The 19,174-nt window shown below is 43.8% G+C and overlaps 1 protein-coding gene across 5 annotated transcripts in view; it reads right to left on the bottom strand.

The window, feature by feature from the left end:
- The window catches only part of LOC140480153 (choline transporter-like protein 5), a 284,053-nt gene that overhangs the window by 43,120 nt on the left and 221,759 nt on the right, over positions 1-19,174 (bottom strand). For all 5 annotated transcript variants that reach the window (XM_072574866.1, XM_072574868.1, XM_072574870.1 and 2 more), the window contains 6 exons: positions 15,542-15,625; positions 13,915-14,027; positions 8,600-8,731; positions 3,838-3,937; positions 902-994; positions 37-124 (listed from right to left, as the gene is read on the bottom strand). In XM_072574866.1, coding sequence (XP_072430967.1) covers positions 37-124; positions 902-994; positions 3,838-3,937; positions 8,600-8,731; positions 13,915-14,027; positions 15,542-15,625 — 610 coding nt within the window. The remainder of the gene's footprint in view (positions 1-36; positions 125-901; positions 995-3,837; positions 3,938-8,599; positions 8,732-13,914; positions 14,028-15,541; positions 15,626-19,174) is intronic.

Raw genomic sequence — 19,174 nt, 5'->3', positions numbered from 1 at the left:
ATCCGGTTCCCAATATGGAAAAAACCGATTAATTACCTCAGGATTGCACGTTCTATTTGCATATATACAATGACCACGATTGGTCATGATTTTGTACACAGCTTCACCGGACGTTGACAGGAATCTGGACAGTTCATGTTAAAAAGTGTATCAATAGTTTTTAATTGTTCATATCCCAAAATTCCAACAAAACTTTAAAGCATAATACAACTCTGACAGATAAATTCAGCAAAGGATAGAATCTTCCAGCACAGAAAAAGGCCATTTAACCCATCATTCCTATGCTGACCCTTTGACAGATCCAATTATTCTAACTTACCTACTCTTTCCCCACAGAACTGCAAATGTTCCATTTCCTGCATTTTTTCGATTCCTTGTATGAAAGTTCTGATTGAATCTGCTCCCACCGCCCTTTCAGGCAGCACCTTCCAGATCCCAACAACTCACTGTGTAAAACAGTCCCCCTCATCTCCCCCATCTGGGGCTTTTCCCCGATTCCCTTCAATCTGTCTCCATCTGCTCCCTCACCCTCCTGCCCCAGAAACACTGTCTCCTGATTTACTCAATCAAACTCTCTCCATGATTTTGAACATCTTGGTTAAACCCCCCAGAACCTCCTCTGCTCTAAGAAGAACAGTCCCAGCTTCTCCAATCTCTCTATCGTTAAAGTCCCTGATCCCTGGTATATCTCCTCGGCTTTTTCTCTCTCTGAAATACTCAGAGTTTGCTTGAGCTATTTTAAGAAAAGATGACATCTTTTGCTGCTTCACTTTCTTTGAAACCTGAAACTGTTACCAGACTATTTGAGCTGAGGTTTGACTGTAAGGATCTGAGATTAAGTCTTCAGTGTTTATTACATGACGTGAGATCAGTTGCGACATAGTGTATTCTAAAAGGATACATTGCTGTGATAGCCCAATAGGAAATACAGACAGCAAGGAGCAGGAAGGTGATGATTGGGTAGAATAAAGTGGACATGATGTATCCTATGGCCCTGGTGACAAAAAACAAACAGTTACAATGTAGAAACTACCACATGACTCAATAGAAATTAGATTGTAATTAAAGTGCTAACATATAAGATTACATTAGGCCACATTTGGAGTATTGTGTGCAGTTTCGGTCACCATTCTATCAGAAGGATGTGAAAGCTTTGGGGAGAGTGCAGAGAAGGTTCACCAGGATGTTGCCTGGTCTTGAGGGCACTGATTATAAGGAAAGGTTAAAAAGACTAGGATTGTTTTCACTGGAAAGACTGTGGCTGAAAGGAGATCTGATAAAGGTCTACAACATTATGAGATGTATAGATAGGGTGGATAGTCAGAGCTTTCTCCTCAGGACTAAAGTTTCAATTACAAGGGGACACAGGTTCAAGGTGAGAAGGAGAATGTTTAAGGGAGATGTGCGAGGGAAGTTTATCATGCCTAGAACACATTGCCAGAGGAGGTGGTGGAAGCAGGTACATTGGCGACATGTAAGAGGTATCTGGATAATTACATGAGTAGGGAGGGAATAGAGGGATACTGACCGAATAAGGACAGAAGGTTTGTTTTTTAGTTTAGTTTGGGCATGGTGATTAGCACAGGCTTGGAGGGCCGAAGGGCCTGTTCCTGTGCTGGGATTCTCATTTATTCTCTTTGTTTTTATACATCAACGATTTTAGAATACCATTACATTTACACCACAGTAGCGGTCCAAGCAACTTTTCTGGTATTCATTTTCATGAGGCCTCCAGTGTCCTGACCTCACCCTATCCCTAAATCTTTCATTCATGTCTTCCTCATGTCTTCACGCAGGTAGCCTTCCCGTAATTCCACATTCTCTTTCATTCCCAACTGGAATTATTTAATGAGTCTCTTATGTTGATGGATAAATTGACCTGGATTTTTAAATCGATATTCAGAAGTCAAGTCTACTTCTTAGCACAGGTTCAGGTTTGAAATGGCACATTAATTGTGAGGTTCTAATTGCTCGATGGGTTGACACAAGTTTGGAGCTAATTGTGGGACACATTAGGGTATGATGGACAGTGATGTTACAATACACAGCCAGAAGTCACATAACACCAGGTTGTAGTCCAACAGGTTTATTTGAAATCACAAGCTTTCTGAGTGCTGCTCCTTTGTCAGTCATTAGCACTTCCCCTGATGAAGCAGCAGCGCTCCGAAAGCTTGTGATTTCAAATGAATCTGTTGGAATATAACATGGTGTCATGTGACTTCTGACTTTGTCCACCCCAGTCCAATACCGGCACCTCCACATCACAATACACAGCAGTGTAACACTGGGTATTGAGAGGGTTATGCTAGGATTTAACAAACAGTTAGGATACAGCGGAGGTTCAGTTGGGAGGCTGTTGGTGAACATCAGCTGTCATGGTGGCAGGTACTGAAGGACGAATGAGTTTAGAGTACGATAGAGTCATATGTTAGGATATCTTGCCTGGGATTGGGCTGTGGGGATTATAATCAACTATATCTGGAATAAAATTATATTTTAACTCCAAAATTATGTAAATGAGGAATTGTTTCCTTTGGCAATAAGAATGAAAACAAAGCAGCTTATTTAATCAGTGAGAGGTTGCAGAGGGATCTGGGTGTCCTAGTGCATGAATCATAAAGAGTCAGTCCACAGGTACAGCAAGCAATTAGAAAAACTCATAGCATTTTGTCAATTATCACAAGGAAATGTGAATACAAGGTTAGGGTTTTTATGTCTCAGTTATACAGGACACTGCTGAGTCCACATCTGGAGTACTGTGTCCCATCCTGGTCATCGTATTTAATTACAGACAATTTTGGTCCCTTTACCTGAGGAGGCATGTAGTTGTATTGGAGGTAGTTCAGAGGGTCACTGGATTGTTTACAGGGATAGAGGCTTTGTCCCTATGAAGAGAGATTGAGCAATTTAGGCTGATACTCTCTAGAGTTTAGAAGAATGTGTGGAAATCTAATCGAGGTGTTTAAGATAATAAAGGGGATTGACAGAGTAGACTTGGAGGAGAAGTTTCCCCATGTCAGGGAATCTAGAATGAGAGGTCATAGCTTTAGGGCAAGGGGTCGCAGATTTAAAAGAGAGATGAGGAGGAATTAATTCTCTCAAAGGGCCATGAATCTGTGAAATTCATTCCTCCAGATCACAGTGGATTCTAGGATATTGATTAAATTTAAGGAGGAGACAGACAGATTTTTAATTCATAACAGGTTGAAGGGTTAAGGAGAGCATGCAGGAAAGTGAAGCTGAAGTTGAGGTGAGATTTTGAATGGTGGAGCAGGTCCAAAGGGCTGAATGGACCCCTCCTGCTCCTCGTTCTTAATTCCTTGATGTTGTTATGTAAGTGCCTTGGAAGCAGCTCACTCTGAAGCAGTAGGTTGGCTTATGAGGAAAGGCTAGACTTGTGTCCTGTTGGAGTTTAGGATAGAACGAGGGGACACTATTGAAACACAAGCTTCTGAGGGGGCCTTGGTGGGTGTATGTGGGGAGGATATTTCCTCTTGTAGGAGAATCTAGAACCAGCATCACTGTTTAAAAAGAAGGGGTTGTCTAGCTAAGACAGCGAAGAAGAAACGTATATTAATCAGGTCAACCATGATGCTGCTGGATGACAGAATAGGCTCAGGGGCTGATGTGTTGTCCAACTCCTACTTTGTATTGAGTTCATTCACATCGGGTTTGGAAAGAACCTTGTAATCGCACTTCACAAGATTTCAGATATCAGGGGTTGGGGATGTTAAGCTAGTACACATTGTAACTGGCAATGTTCTTGAGATCATGAAAAACATTCCAGAATAAACCCACACCATCTCAGTTCCTCAAACAATATTAGAGGTCACTTACTTGCTCCCTTCCCTGAGCAGTGCAATTGCAATACAGATTCTTTTCCGTAGGAAAATCAACATCAGAATGATGATCACTTCAATAATGCAGAGAAAGATCACTAGAAAACATCAAAGGCCATGTGTTAAAAATTACAAAGAACAGTAAAAGTATGGATTTGAATAGAGCTGTCACTGAGACTGCAGTTATACTGGAATCCATCTCCCAGGTGAGTGTGCACAAGGACCACAGTGAACAGTCACTCTTGGAGGCTAATATTTGGTGTTTGGAGAATTTGACTTTCATATTTACTCTCTGGTATGCTGAAAACACACTGGCAGTTTACTGAGCTCCTGTTACATTGTGGGGCCTTTGGAAAACTCAGCACCAAATGAGCCTGGAGTGTGCTGTGGCCCTGTTTGGTCAGGGGTCTCATAGCTGGAGATCTGTCCACCGTGGAGTAAAAGACCTCAGATCCAGGATCTGACAGCCAGCTGTCTGCCCTATTGCAGTGTCCCCCTCAAGGTTAGCTGTCCCATGTGTCTAGTGGAGATGATGGACACCCTCAGGAAATTGTTGACTCCTGTAAAATCTTGGCCATTGGAAGAAAATGATCAGTCTCCAGGACACCATTGTGCAGCACAGAAGGGAAGTCGTGAAATTGATCTTCATTCTCCATGCACATGGGCAACAGCAAATCCCAGCTACAGCCAATACTGCATTTCATTGAAACTCTGACACATCCTCCTGTAACCACTGCATCATAATACAATCCTTACAATGCATCATAACTCAACACTCCTGAAACATTGTAGCTCAACTCTCCCAAACTCCCAAAGAACCCTAAAGCAAACATGCCATTTTGGTTTCGGATAACCTCTCAGTACACCATAAAACAGCACCCACAACACACCATAACCCAACACACTGTAACCCAACACCCACAACACACTGTAACCCAACACCCACAACACACTGTAATCCAACACCCACAACACACTGTAACCCAACACCCACAACACACTGTAACCCAACACCCACAACACACCATAATCCAACACCCACAACACACCGTAACCCAACACCCACAACACACCGTAATCCAACACCCACAACACACTGTAATCCAACACCCACAACACACCGTAATCCAACACCCACAACACACTGTAATCCAACACCCACAACACACCGTAATCCAACACCCACAACACACTGTAACCCAACAACCACAACTCACTGTAACCCAACACCCACAATACACTGTAACTGAACTCCCACAATACACTGTAACCCAACAACAATACACTGTAACCCAACACCCACAACACACTGTAACCCAACACCCACAACACACCATAACCCAACACCCACAATACACTGTAACTGAACTCCCACAATACACTGTAACCCAACAACAATACACTGTAACCCAACACCCACAACAAACCATAACCCAACACCCACAACACATCATAACCCAACACCCATAATACACTGTAACTGAACTCCCACAATACACCATAACCCAACACCCACAGCACACTGTAACCCAACACCCACAACACACCATAACCCAACACCCACAACACACTGTAACCCAACACCCACAACACACCGTAACCCAACACCCACAACACACCGTAACCCAATAATACCCACAACACACTGTAACCTAATACCCACAACACACCGTAACCCAACAACCATAATACACTGTAACCCAACACCCACAACATACCGTAACCCAATAATACCCACAATACATTGAAATGCAACACCCACAACAACACACTGTCACTTAACACCAACACACCGTAACCCAATACCCATAATACACCGTACCTCAACACCCACAACACACAGTACCTCAACACCCACAATACACTGTAACCCAACACCCACAACACACCATAACCCAACATCCACAACACACCGTACCTCAACACCCACAAAACACCATAACCCAACACCCACAACACACCGTAACCCAACACACACAACACACCGTAACCCAACACCCACAACACACCGTAACCCAACACCCACAACACACCGTAACCCAACACCCACAACACACCGTAACCCAACACCCACAATACACCGTACCTCAACACCCACAGTACACTGTAACTCAACATCCACAACACACTGTAATCCAACACCCACAACACATCATAACCCAACACCCACAACACATCGTAACCCAACACTCACAACACACCATAACCCAACACCCACAACACACCGTAACCCAACATCCACAACATTGTAACTCAACACCCACAACACACCGTAACCCAATAATACCCATAACACACTGTAATGCAACACTCATAACAACACATTGTCGCTTAACATCAACACACCGTAACCCAACACCCACAATACATTGTAACTCAACACCCTCAACACACTTTAACCCAAAACTCACAACACACCGTACCTCAACACCCACAACACACCGTAACCCAACATCCATAACATATCGTAACCCAACACCCACAACACACTGTAACCCAACACCCACAAAAAACACCATAACCCATCACCCACAACACACGTACCTCAACACCCACAGTACACTGTAACCCAACACCCACACCACACCTTCCAATTTATCTTAATTTTCCATTATATCATAACTTACCCTCCAAATCACAACAATTTTTTGATTGATTTGTGGGATGTGGGTATTTCTGGCTGTGCCAGCATTTCTTGCCTGGCCCTAGTTGCCTTGAGATGCCCGTGTCCCACAAGTGAATAAAACATAAATCCCTCACAAAATACCTCATCCTTTAGATATGTCATAACTTAAACCTCCTAATTTATCTCAAGGTAATTTCACAAGACATTGTAACTCAATCCTCCCAACCTATCTCCAGAAGCCTCCCAATGTATCATAAAATAACCCTGGTCATACAATCCTTCAACACATCAAAACTCAATCCTCCCAATATATCACAATATCAGGTGTATCTTTGGATTGTCCATTCTAAATGAATATAGAACAAAGAACATAGAGCTGTACAGCACAGTACAGGCCCTTCAGCTCTCAATGTTGTACTGGCCTTTTATCCTACTCTAAGATCAGACTAACCTACATACCCTTCATTTCACTATCATCCATGTGCCTATCCGAGAGTCGCTTAAATGTCCCTAATGTCTCTGACTCTACTATCACCACTGGCAGTGCATTCCACACACCCACCACTCTCTGTGTAAAGAACTTAGCTCTGACATTTCCCCTAAATGTTTTTCCAATCATCTTAAAATTATGCCCTTTCATAACAGCTCTGTCCATCCAGGGAAAAAGACTCTGGCTATTCACTTTATCTATGGCTCTCATCATCTTGTACACCTCTATCAAATCATCTCTCATCCTTCTTTGCTCCAATGAGAAAAGACCTAGCTCCCTCAACCTTTCTTCATAAGACATGCCCTCCAGTCCAGGCAGCATCCTGGTAAATCTCCTCCGTACCCTCTCCAAAGTTTCCACATTCTTTCTATAAAGAGGCAACCAGAACTGAACGCAATATTCCAAGTGTGGTCTAACAGGGCTCTATAGAACTGCAGCATAACTTTGTGGCTCTTAAACTCAATCCCCCGGCGAATGAAAACCAACACACCAAATACGTTCTTAATAACCCTATCAACTTGGGTGGCAACTTTGAGGGATCTATGAATGTGGACCCCAAAATCCCTCTGTTCCTCTTATCAAATGACTTGCCAAAATCCATATACACCACATCCAATGCTCAATCTTCATCAGTGTGTTTTGTCACATCATCAAAGAACTCAATAAGGCTTGTGAGGCATGACCTGCCCCTCACAAAGCCATGCTGACTGTCTCTAATCAAACTATGGTTTTCCAAGTAAGACAAATCCTGTATCTCAGAATCCTCTCCAATAATTTGCCCATCACTGACATAAGACTGACTGTCTGTCATTCCCAGGATTATCCCTATTCCCTTTCTTGAACAAGGGAATAACATTAGTCACCCTCCAATCATCTGGCACTATTCCAGTGGAGATTGAGCACACAAAGATCATCACCAAAGGCACAGCAATCTCTTCCCTCCCTTCTTTGACCATAAGATATAGGAACATGTGTAGGCGATTCAGCCCCTTAAACCCGCTCTGCCATTCAATAGGATTGTGGTTGGTCTAACGTTCCTCAAGAAGGGCTCATTCCCGAAATGTCGATTCTCCTGCTCCTTGGATGCCGCCCGACCTGCTGCGCTTTTCCAGTAACACATTTTCAGCTCTGATCTCCAGCATCTGCAGTCCTCACTTTCTCCTAACATTCCTCACGTCCACTTTCCTGCCCTTGCCCCTAATCCTTGATTCCCCGTATGCTCAAGGAACACAATAAAACAGAACCTCGAAATACACTGCAGCTTAACCCCAGCAATACATCATAACTCAACCTGATCCATATGTCTTAATGTAACTTCCAACACATTGTCATCTAACTCTTCCAATACATCTTAGCCTATCCTCTAAAGACATTGTAACTCAACCTTCCAGCTGGTCCTAAAGTAACTGAACAATATTACCATAATAAAACACCCCGATATGTTACAATTCAATCTCCCAATACATACTGATGCTTTCTCCCAGCATAGCACTGCTCATCTCTCCAACATCCCACAGTTTAACACCCATTTTGTGTATTTTATGAAGACCCGTTTCAACTTTCTAATTTTCTCCTAAATGGGAATGACATCATGCTGATGTTAAATCTCATGATGTAAAATCCTGAAAATGATGGAAGACTTACTAAAGGCGAGCCACGTCTGCCTGAGCTGCAGATACACCCTGAAGTCCATCTGGAAACCAATGTCGGAGATTGAGATGTCACTGCCAGGTTTACCCTTCAGACTGCTGTACTCCCAGTAACAGTGCCAGATCCCTAAATCAGGGAGAAAGAGAGGATTAAAACCAATTCATTTATTCAAATCCACAGAACTAAGTGATCTTCTCCTCATCTGCTGACTCTATGGTGATTGGTCGACCACTTATTTTGTGAAGAAGACACCGCTCTGTGACATCAATGGAAGTACAGAGAGGCTTTGTCCAGAGGGCCCAGTGGTGAATGTGGGCTATGTAGAGGCCTGACCTGTCCTGAACCTCTTTAGCAATGACCATTTGATCCAAGCTTTAAATTAAAGACAGGGAAAATCACTGAGGGACTCTGAAAGCTCACTATGTATTATAATGGGCAGTAGGTCGCATTCACCCTGCATTGTGCTCACTGAGTAATAGTGGTGCCTGGTCTGACAATGCCTTGATTGTAAAACTCACATACTTGCTTTTCAAATCCTTTTATGGTCTCACCATCACTGTTCCCTCCCCCAGTCTTTCTATGTTCCTCTTGTTTTAGCCTCCTGAGTGTCCCGGATTTGAATTGTACCTCCGCTGGCCAGGCCTCCAGCTGCCTGTGGGCCCTGAACTCTGGAATCCCCACCCGAGATCTCTCTGCCCCTCTCCATCCTCCCTCCCAAAAACCTTTAACCAACTTTTAATCAGTTGCTGAAATGTCTTCTTCACCTCTTTCAGGTAAATTTTGTTCTGATCATCACCGTGATAAAGCATACTGAGATCCTTTAAATGCCCTTCAGACTGCTGCAGATAAAACATCATTGAGATGCTTCAAGATACAACATAAATGCAAGTTGTTTTGATGTAAGACAATTGTATTCTTAATTGTTGACCAATATTTAATGAACCCAAAATGATGAGTCAGGCCAATTGCAGCAACTGGACTCTCATCTCATGTACACACTTGAAGTAGTGTCTGTGTGATACCTTCTCAAATGGCAACTGGAGACAGGCAACAAATCCATCAATTTATCCATTTCTTGCTGAAGATATTTATTGAATTTGTTTCCAGCGACCTCAGGCAGTGCATTCCAGATCACAAGTCCCTGTGTATGATCTCACGGGAACAGGAGGGGGCTACGGAGCTCCTCACGACTGTATCCCCCACTCAGTGAGATTGTAGCTGCTCTTGAACTCACCTGGCTCTGTTGCTCTTCATTACGTTGCCTGACAAAAATCTAACTCCAAATGACCCCCAATTCCACCCAGTGCCATATCAGATTGTTAGGATGAGGGTGTTCCACTTTTTAAAAAATTCATTCATGGGATGTGGGCATTGCCAGCTGGTCCAGTATTTATCGCCCGTCTCTAGTTGCCCTGAAAAGTTGGGGTGAGCTGCAGTCCACCTGCTGTGGGTTGACCCACAATGCCCTTGGGAAGGGAATTCCAGGATTTTGACCCAGTGACAGTAAAGAAACAGCGATATATTTCCAAGTCAGGATGGTGAGTGGTTTGGAGGGGAACTTGCAGGGGGTGGTGTTCCCATGTATCTGCTGCCCTTGTCCTTCTAGATGGAAGTGGTCGTGGGTTTGGAAGATGCTGTCTGAGGATGTTTGGTGAATTTCTGCAGTGCATCTTCTAGATAGCACACACTGCTGCTACTGAGCATCGGTGGTGGAGGGAGTGAATGTTTGTGGATGTGGTGCCAATCAAGTGGCTGCTTTGTCCTGGATGGTATCAAGCTTCTTGAGTGTTATTGGAGCTGCACCCATCCGGTTATCCCATTGCCTTTTCATGCTTTCTGGTCTGGGGGTATTATTGATGGTGGCATGACAGGTCATCGAGTCACAGAGATGTACAACATGGAAACAGACCCATCAGCCCAACTTGTCCATGCTGACCAGATATCTTAACCTAATCTAGTCCCATTTGCCAGCATTTAGCCCATATCCCTCTAAACCCTTCCTATTCATATACCCATCCAAATGCCTTTTAAATGCTGTAATTGTACCAGCCTCCACCACTTCCTCTGGCAGTTCATTCCATACATGCACCACCCTCTGCGTGGAAAAGTTACTCCTGAGGTCGCTTTTAAGTCTTTCCCCTCTCACCTTAAACCTATGCCCTCTAGTTCTGGACTTCCCTACTCCAGGAAAAAACCCTGTCTATTTACCCTATCCACACCCCTCATAATTTCATAAACCTCTATAAGGTCACCCCTCAGCCTCCGAAGCTCCAGAGAAAATAGTACCTGAGGGCAACAGTTTCACACCAAGGGTATAGAACGAGCTGTCAGAGGAAGTGGTAGAGGCCGGTACAATTACAACATTTAAAAGGCATTTTGACAGGTACTTGAATAGGAAGGGTTTAGAGGGATATGAGCCAAATGCTGTAAGTGGGACTAGATCAGTTTGGGAAACCTGGCCATTATGGGCCAAAGAGCCTGTTTCTGAGTTGTATGATGCTATGATTCTATGGCGTCACTCTGCAAACCAACCAATTACCTCATTGAGCCAACAAAATGAAAATACTCAGGTAGATTTTGGTTAATGACAAGTTCCTAGTTATTGGAAAGTTAGAATGTGAATGTATTGAACTCCAATAAAATTTAACTCAGAAGATTTGATCTGGTGCTGAGAGACAAATAAATGAAGTTGTTAACTCATTCGATTTTCGGTACTTCCTGTGCAATTACATTTGTATAAAGTCGACCATGCCTCAGTGCTTCACAGGAGCAGTTACCAAAGAGTATCTGATGGTAAGTCCCATGAGGAGACATTAAGGACAGGTGACCAGGAGGTTGGTCAGAAGTGGGTTTTAGGAGCCCCCATTTAGAGGAGTGTGAGGTGGAGGGGGCGGAGAGGTTTAGGGGAGGGAAGTTCAGAGCTAAGGCAGCTTGGGGCTGGGTCGTCGCTAGTGGAGTGACGACAATCAGACAAACACGAGAGAACAAACTGCAGAGTTTCCAGAGGATACTGACAGGATTCGGGAGGCTGAGGTCTAATTAGGAGGTTGAGAGTTTTGAAGTTGAGACTTCGGTGCTTTGGGAGCTAATGTAGGTCAGGGAGCACGGGGGTGATGGGTGAACAGGACTCAGTGTGAGCATGTTTAACAGCAACAGGAAGTGCATTGGAAATGCAATATCTTTGTGAGTCAGTGTGAAAATGCAAAGCTCAGTGTGTGTTTATGACTCATGGAATCTATGCTAACATGAACACTGTTCTCCAAGTGATTTTTATCATGACTTAAGCTACTGTTACCAACTGAACACCAAGGGACACAAAATATGAGAACTGATTGAATCTTCCAGTTCAGAAGGGGGCCATTCGGCCCACTATGACACCTTGATAATACTTTGTGGAGGCAAATTTCTCCTCGTTTCCCTCGCCTCAGTTATTTGAAATCAGTGACCCCTGCTCACTGAGCCAATTTCCTCAGGAAACAGTATCTCCCACTCACTCAAATGAAAGCTTTCATAACTGCAAACATCTGGATTAAACAAGACAGACTGGGGTTATACCCCTTACATCAGAGGAGACTGAGCGGGGACATGACTGAGTTGGAGAAAATGATGAGGAAGGTAGGCAGGGCCGAAAGGAAGAAACCTTTGCCCATTGGTGGAGGAATCAATGACCAGGTGCTGAGGTTGAAGGTGAAGGGGCAGCAGTGTCCAAGGAGATGTTACTGCAAACACCAGCTACACAACAGGCTTCACAATGAGCAACAAATCCCTTCCTTTCAAAGCACACATCCTGCCTTATAACTCCCTAGGTTTCAAAACAGTTCTTTCTCATTTCAGTCCATGGTTTTAAACAGGACAAGAAGAAAACAAAAAATGCAGTCTTCACAAATTTAGTTCCTACACTGCAACTGTCCTTCAATTGACTGTGAAGCATTGTGAGAGATCTCAAGCCAGTGCAAGGTACAGGATAAAAGTCTATTTCCCATCACCCCATGGGCATGCTGACTGACACTGGTACAGTGAAAGGTACAGGATAAGAGTCTATTTCCCATCACCCCATGGGCGTGCTGACTGACACTGGTACAGTGAAAGGTACAGGATAAAAGTCTATTTCCCATCACCCCATGGGTGTGCTGACTGACACTGGTACAGTGAAAGGTACAGGATAAGAGTCTATTTCCCATCACCCCATGGGCATGCTGACTGACATTGACTCGTGGACCTAATGCAGACAGAGGCTGAACAAGGTGGAGTTAACATTTGGCTCCTGTGCGAGTTCTGACATTTGAGAAGATCAAGGCTGATCTGTTTGTTTTTCAAATTCCCATCGACCCCCAACAACCTTTGATCCCCAACCTGACAAGAATCTATCTGCCTCCATCTTAAAAATATTTAATCACTCACTTCCTGATGCAGAGAGGTCCAAAGGTGCACAATCTTCCAAGGGACAAGAATTGCATTTATCTGTCCTAAAAGGGCATTGCCCCCTGGTTCTGGACTCATCCACAAGAGGAAACAGCCTCCCCACATCCACCTGGTCCAGACCATTCAGGATCTGATAGACTTCAGTCAGAGTCACCGCTCACTCTCCTAAACTCCAGTGGGAACCAGCCCAGTCTGTCCAATCATTCCCCATAACCCAACCCACCCATTCCCAGGATCAACTCTGTGAACCTCCATGGGCCAACTTTTCAATTCTCTTACGAGAACAAAAGAGCAGGAAAAGCACAGAGGACCAGGCAACCTCTTAAAAGTGAGGTATGGAGTGAACGTTCCAGATTAAATACTTTCCATCAGAACCTGAAGGGAAATCACAGCATTAGAGTTTTTAAGGCAGTGGAAAGGGTTGGGGGGGGGCAGCAATAACAAATGGTTATCAAAGTGATCATGGGTTTGGAAGGTGCTGTCTGAGGATCTTTGGTGAATTTCAGCTCTGCATCTTGTAGATAGTACACACTGCTGCTACTGAGCATCGGTGGTGGTGGGAGTGGATGTTTGTGGATGTGGTGCCAATCAAGCAGGGGCTACGTTGTCCTGGATGGTGTTGAGCTTCTTGAGTGTTGTTGGAGCCGCCCCCATCCAGGCAAGTGGGGAGCATTCCATCACACTCCTGACTTTTGCCTTGCAGAGGGTGGACAGGCTTTGGGGAGTCAGGAGCTGAGTTACTCCCTGCAGGATTCCCAGCCTCTCACCTGCATGAAGTGATCTAATATATGAGTCTGAAAGGTGGACACAGTGCACTGTCATTGGCCAATAAACACACAGATATACCCACCGAAACAATGCTGTCACAAAGAGAGAATGCTACGTACCATAACCAATCACCGCGATCACAGCGAAGATGACAAACCAGAATAAGACCCCAGCTGTGAAACGGAGCAAGAGGATGAAGATGAGGCTGACGACCATAGCAATGACCAGCCCACTGGAAACAAAAACACATTCAAAATGAGAGCAAGGAGTCCCTCAGTAAAATCCAAACCATTTTCATTGAGCAGAGGAGATTCAAACTTATGTTTATCTCACATCACCTGACATCACAAAATGCATTACAGCCAATGTACTACTATGGCAACATCAAAGACCAAGTTAATCTGTGCACAGCAAGCTCCCAGTCAGATAGTGATCAGATAATGTATCATTCGTGATGCTGATCGGGGATAAGGATTAATCAAGACAATGGGGAGAAAGAAAGAAATTGCATTTCTGTCATAGCTTTTACAGTCTCAGGACATCCAGGAATACTTTCCAACCAATGTGGTACTTCATGTCGGGACTTTCATACAGCAAGCCCCCACAAACAGCAATGTGATCAGGGCCTGCTGGTGATACTGAACAGCAGTGAAATATAGACCAGTGAGGTCCCGTGCTCTTCTTCAAGCTGTCAACAGTTCTAGCCCATGTACCTCAGGAAAGAGAGACAGATACTGGGGGGAGTCCACAGAATGTTCACAAGGCTGATACCAAGTATAGAAGGACTGTCTTATGAGGAGAAGTCGAGTAGGTTGGGACAGTACCTGCTGAGGATGAGGAGAATAAGTGGAAACCTTATTGAAACATGCAAGATACTTAGGGGGGACCTGACAAGGTAAATACAAAAAAGGTTGTTGCCTCTTGTGGGAGGGTCTGGGACCAGAGGGCATTATCACAGAGTAAGGGTCACCCATTTAGGACAGAGATGAGGAGGACTGTTTCTCTCCAAGGTAATGAATCTTGTCAGGGCTGGGTCATTAAGTATATTCAAGACTGCAATAGAGAGATTTTTAATTAGTAAGGGAATGAAGGATCATGAGGAGAAGGCAGGAATGTGGAGTTGAAGATGATTAGATCAGCCATGATCTCACTGAATAGCGGAGCAGACTCAAAGAGCTGGATAGCCTCGTTCTGCTCCAGTGTCTCGTGGTCTTACGGGTGTGTGACTTTAGAATGTTAAGAAGAAGACCTTCATCAAAAGTATAAATGGGGCCTTGGGTTAATATTTCAGCTGAAAGACAACATAGTCTGCTCCAAGCTGGAATGATGTGTCCTGTCATTTTTAATACTCCCAATTCCCACACTGTCACTCGATCGTAGCAAAAGACATTAATTCAGATGTCCAATACTCCAGTGGCAAAGCCAAACAAGGACTGAATAATCTCTGACAGCTCTTAAAGTGTGTCAATCTCATAAATACAATGCTGTAAACCTCCCCGGTGTTTAATTGCAGGCAGCTCCCAGTCAGGTCATTCAAGTGTAAACACAGAATGGGCAGACAAATTGATGTCACTGATGAGTTGTATGTTATTCCCAGAGAGTGACATTAGGACAGGATAGAAGGTTGGTGTGAAATTGTCTTGAAAACTGAGAGACTGTAAATCAACTTAGATGAGACAGCACTGATTGTGTTATCAATTCCGAGCGATGTTATAACTATAGGGTGGCTCTTTAATCAGCACTTACATTAAGATCCAGTACCAAGAGTTGGTGTAATCTTCAAATATCTTCATCCAAATCTCCCTGGCATCAAGGACATGACTTATTCCTCTGTAATAAATTTGAAACACGTTACATCTTGCACTCAGTCATTTGCAGTTGACCAGTCTGGGTCCTAGTTTAACAAGGCAATCATTGCAGCTTGTTGGCAGAACTACAGGTTAATCTCTGTTAAAAGCAGGGCATTAGGTAAGGCTGGAGCAGTTAGACTACATTACATCACATTCCAGTAAATGACAGTGCTAGCCTTCAGAAGCAGCTCACGTCACAATTCTATGAGGAGTAGATCCAATGGGATTGTCTTAATACAGTTTATGTCATCTAGCTGTAGTTTGCAATGGGATTATTTATGGTGGCTATAAAGTGGAGATGCTGGTGTACTAGGTCAGAAATCACACAACACCAGGTTACAGTCTAAACAGTTTTATTTGAAATCACAAGCTTTCAGAGCGTAGCCCAATCATCAGGGTGAAGGAGCTGACAAAGGAGCAGCACTCTGAAAACTGTGATTTCAAATAAACCTGCTGGACTATAACCTGGTGTCATGTGACATCTAACTTTATTTATGGTGCTCACTCCAACAAGTTAATAAATAACTTGCATTTATATAGCAGATTTTCACAACCTCAGCACTCCCCCAAGCACTTTATGACATTGAAATTTTATTGAGGGGTCATCCCTGTCCCAAAGTAGGAAATGTGGTGGCCGATGACTACACAGCAAGATCCCACAGAAGGCAGTGAGCAAATGAGCGCATGAACTGTTTTCTTTAGTGATGCCGGTTGAGGGGGAGGTATCAGAACGACTGGGAGAGCTGCCCCTGCTCTCCTTCAGCGTATTGTGAAGGGATATTTTATTTTTCAGAAAATGAGCAGCCAGGGCCTTGGTTTAATGGAGAGATGGCAAATAACAATTAGCTGTCAGCAGCCAAGAAGAAACCACAAGAGTTAACCTAGTTGGCGGACAGAGTGGATGTTGGGAAGATGTTTCCATTGGTTGGAGTGACTAGGACCCAAGGGCCCAGCCTTAGAGTAAAGGGGAGACCTTTTAGAATGGAGAGAAGGGAAAACTTCTTCAGCTAGAGAGTGGGGAATCGATGGAATTCACTGTCACAGAAGGCTGCGAAGGCCAGGTCATTGAGTATATTCAAGTCCGAGATAGATAGGTTTTTATGCACCAAGGGGATCAAGGGTTAGGGGAAGAAAGCAGGATAATGGGGTTGAGAAACTTATCAGCCATGATTGAATGGCAGAGCAAACTAATTTCTGCTCCTGTGCCTTATGGTCTTATGCAAGTGGTCAGTTCAGATTTCTGAGGGGATCTGGGGGAAGTTGTTTTTATCCAAAGGATGGTGGGTATCTAGAACTCACTGCACAATAAGGATGTTGGAGACAGAAATCCTCAAGACATTGAAGGTGTTTTGAGATGGATGTTTAATGACCTGCATATACTTGATGGACCAAAAGGCCTGTTTCAATGTTGCAAAAGCTCTATGAGTCTATCCTTTGGAAAAGGGTTACTGAAGCAGGATGTTTGAGTAGTGCTGCCTGTGAATGAATTAAAACCCTCCAGAGAGAAAAGAAGGTTGACAAACTAAAATCCAGCTGAGAAATTTCTATTTGCTGTTAGTCAAGGTGGAGTGTTGAAAGATAGTGTGTTTGCAGATGATTCGTCACGTGAATAAATTGTTGGTTTATAAATCAGAGGAAGGTTTCCCATGTTGGTCTCTGTAGTGATTATAAAACGGTCAGCTCAGTGAAGTGCACAGAATCTGAATTCCCTGACTAGGGCTGTTACTCTGGTCCAATCAGGGAGCCCTTGCTGACAGAAACAGGAGTGTCAGAGGTTCTGTTCACTCTGAGGGCTCCCTCAGAGGGAGCTGGATCAGTGTTAAGGACTCTCCATGTGTAAACAAATGGTGACTTGGTGACGGGATACCATCCTGTGTGAATTTATTTTAGTTTGGATTTGTTTGAAATGAAGTTTTGGTCTCCTTACTTGAGAACAGAGATACTGGCACTGGAGGGGGTGCAAAGGAGGTTCACTGGGTTGATTCCAGAGTTGAGGGGGTTGGCTTATGAGGAGAGGCTGAGTAGACTGGGATTATATTCATTGGAATTCAGAAGATTGGAGGGAATCTTTTCGAAACATATCAGATTATGAAGGGAATAGATAGGATAGAAGTAGATAGGATGTTTCCACTGGTGGGTGAAACTAGGATAAGAGGGCATAGCCTCAAGATTAGAGGGAGCAGGTTTTGGACTAAATTGAGAAGGAACTTCTTCACCCAGAGGGTTGTGAATCTCTGGAATTCCATGCCCAGTGAAGTAGCTGACATTACTTCAGTAACCGTTTTTAAAGTTAAGATAGATAATTTTTCAAACAGTAAAGGAATTAAGGGTTATGGTGAGAGGGCGAGCAAGTGGAGCTGAGGCCATGAAAAGATCAGCCATGATCTTATTGAATGGCAGAGCAGGCCCGAGGGGCCAGATGGCCTACTCCTGCTCCTAGTTCTGATGTTCTTATGAAGTGCTTTAAGAACTTGGGTTGACAGCCAAAGTGGGATAGATTAAAATTCAAGGTGTATGAAATCTTGGACTTTGTTATTACAGATGGTATAACAGCCTATAAATAACTAAGTGGTTCTGATGGTCACCAGACCTGAAACATTAACTCTGTTTCTCTGCACATATGCTGTCAGACTTGCTGGGTTTCTCCAGCAATTTCTGTTTTTATGCCTATTCTTGTTTCTTATTTAGAAAATTTAAAAGACTGTATCATTTTAATTTGCTGTCTTTCTGGTTATGGACTGAAATGGGAAAGGAATTGTATTAAAAGCAAGGAGTGTGGAAAGGCGCCCATTTCAAAAGCAAACTAATTGGCACTCATTATAAGTGCTGTTTACACAGCTATTTGTTCAAGGTTGGGGGGGGGTGGTGGTGGAAGTTAGTTGCAGATCACTCGGAGCCAAGGAGAGTGAACAAAGGGAGAGTTGGCTGGGAACAAGTAGCTGATTGGTCTATGGAGTGGGGAGTTATAGATGTCAAAGGCTTTTTCCCTGCCAACAGCTATGTGATTGGCTCTCAGGAAGCTGAGTAGCTTCTGCACGTGAATATTTGGGCCCTAAAAGCCATTGGAATAGAAAGGGAAGGAGTTGTCTTTTATTCTGCAGGAAAGCTGATTTAATTCCCCTTCTCAGCTGCTGTAAACTGCGGCTTGGAACCAATCAGTCAGAGACTTTTTCAAGTTGTGACCCAGCTGCTCCGTGCCTCCTGCAAAAATGAGATTACCTGGAGAAGGAAGATCAAAGAGCAGAGGTTCACAACTGAGAAAGTCTCTGACTAATTGGAGAAGGAAAATCAATGAGCCAAAAGGATCATTTCAGTGAAGCCTACGGACAGGGAACTGCTTTCCCAGTCTTTCCTCCTGCCTATAACATCAGAGTGTTTTTGTGGTTGCATGTATGTGTGTGTGCAGAGGACAAGTATTATAAGGGGACTTGAGTTATAACTCAGGACTCTGGGTAATCCAAGATGGAGGACAGGAAGAATTTCTGGCTGTAACAGCTGCTCCTTTTTAGAGGTATTTTACGTGTTGGAG

Source organism: Chiloscyllium punctatum, chromosome 7, assembly GCF_047496795.1.
Source record: "Chiloscyllium punctatum isolate Juve2018m chromosome 7, sChiPun1.3, whole genome shotgun sequence".
NCBI classification, from domain to species: domain Eukaryota; kingdom Metazoa; phylum Chordata; class Chondrichthyes; order Orectolobiformes; family Hemiscylliidae; genus Chiloscyllium; species Chiloscyllium punctatum.
This window is presented reverse-complemented; position numbering and strand designations above follow the sequence as displayed.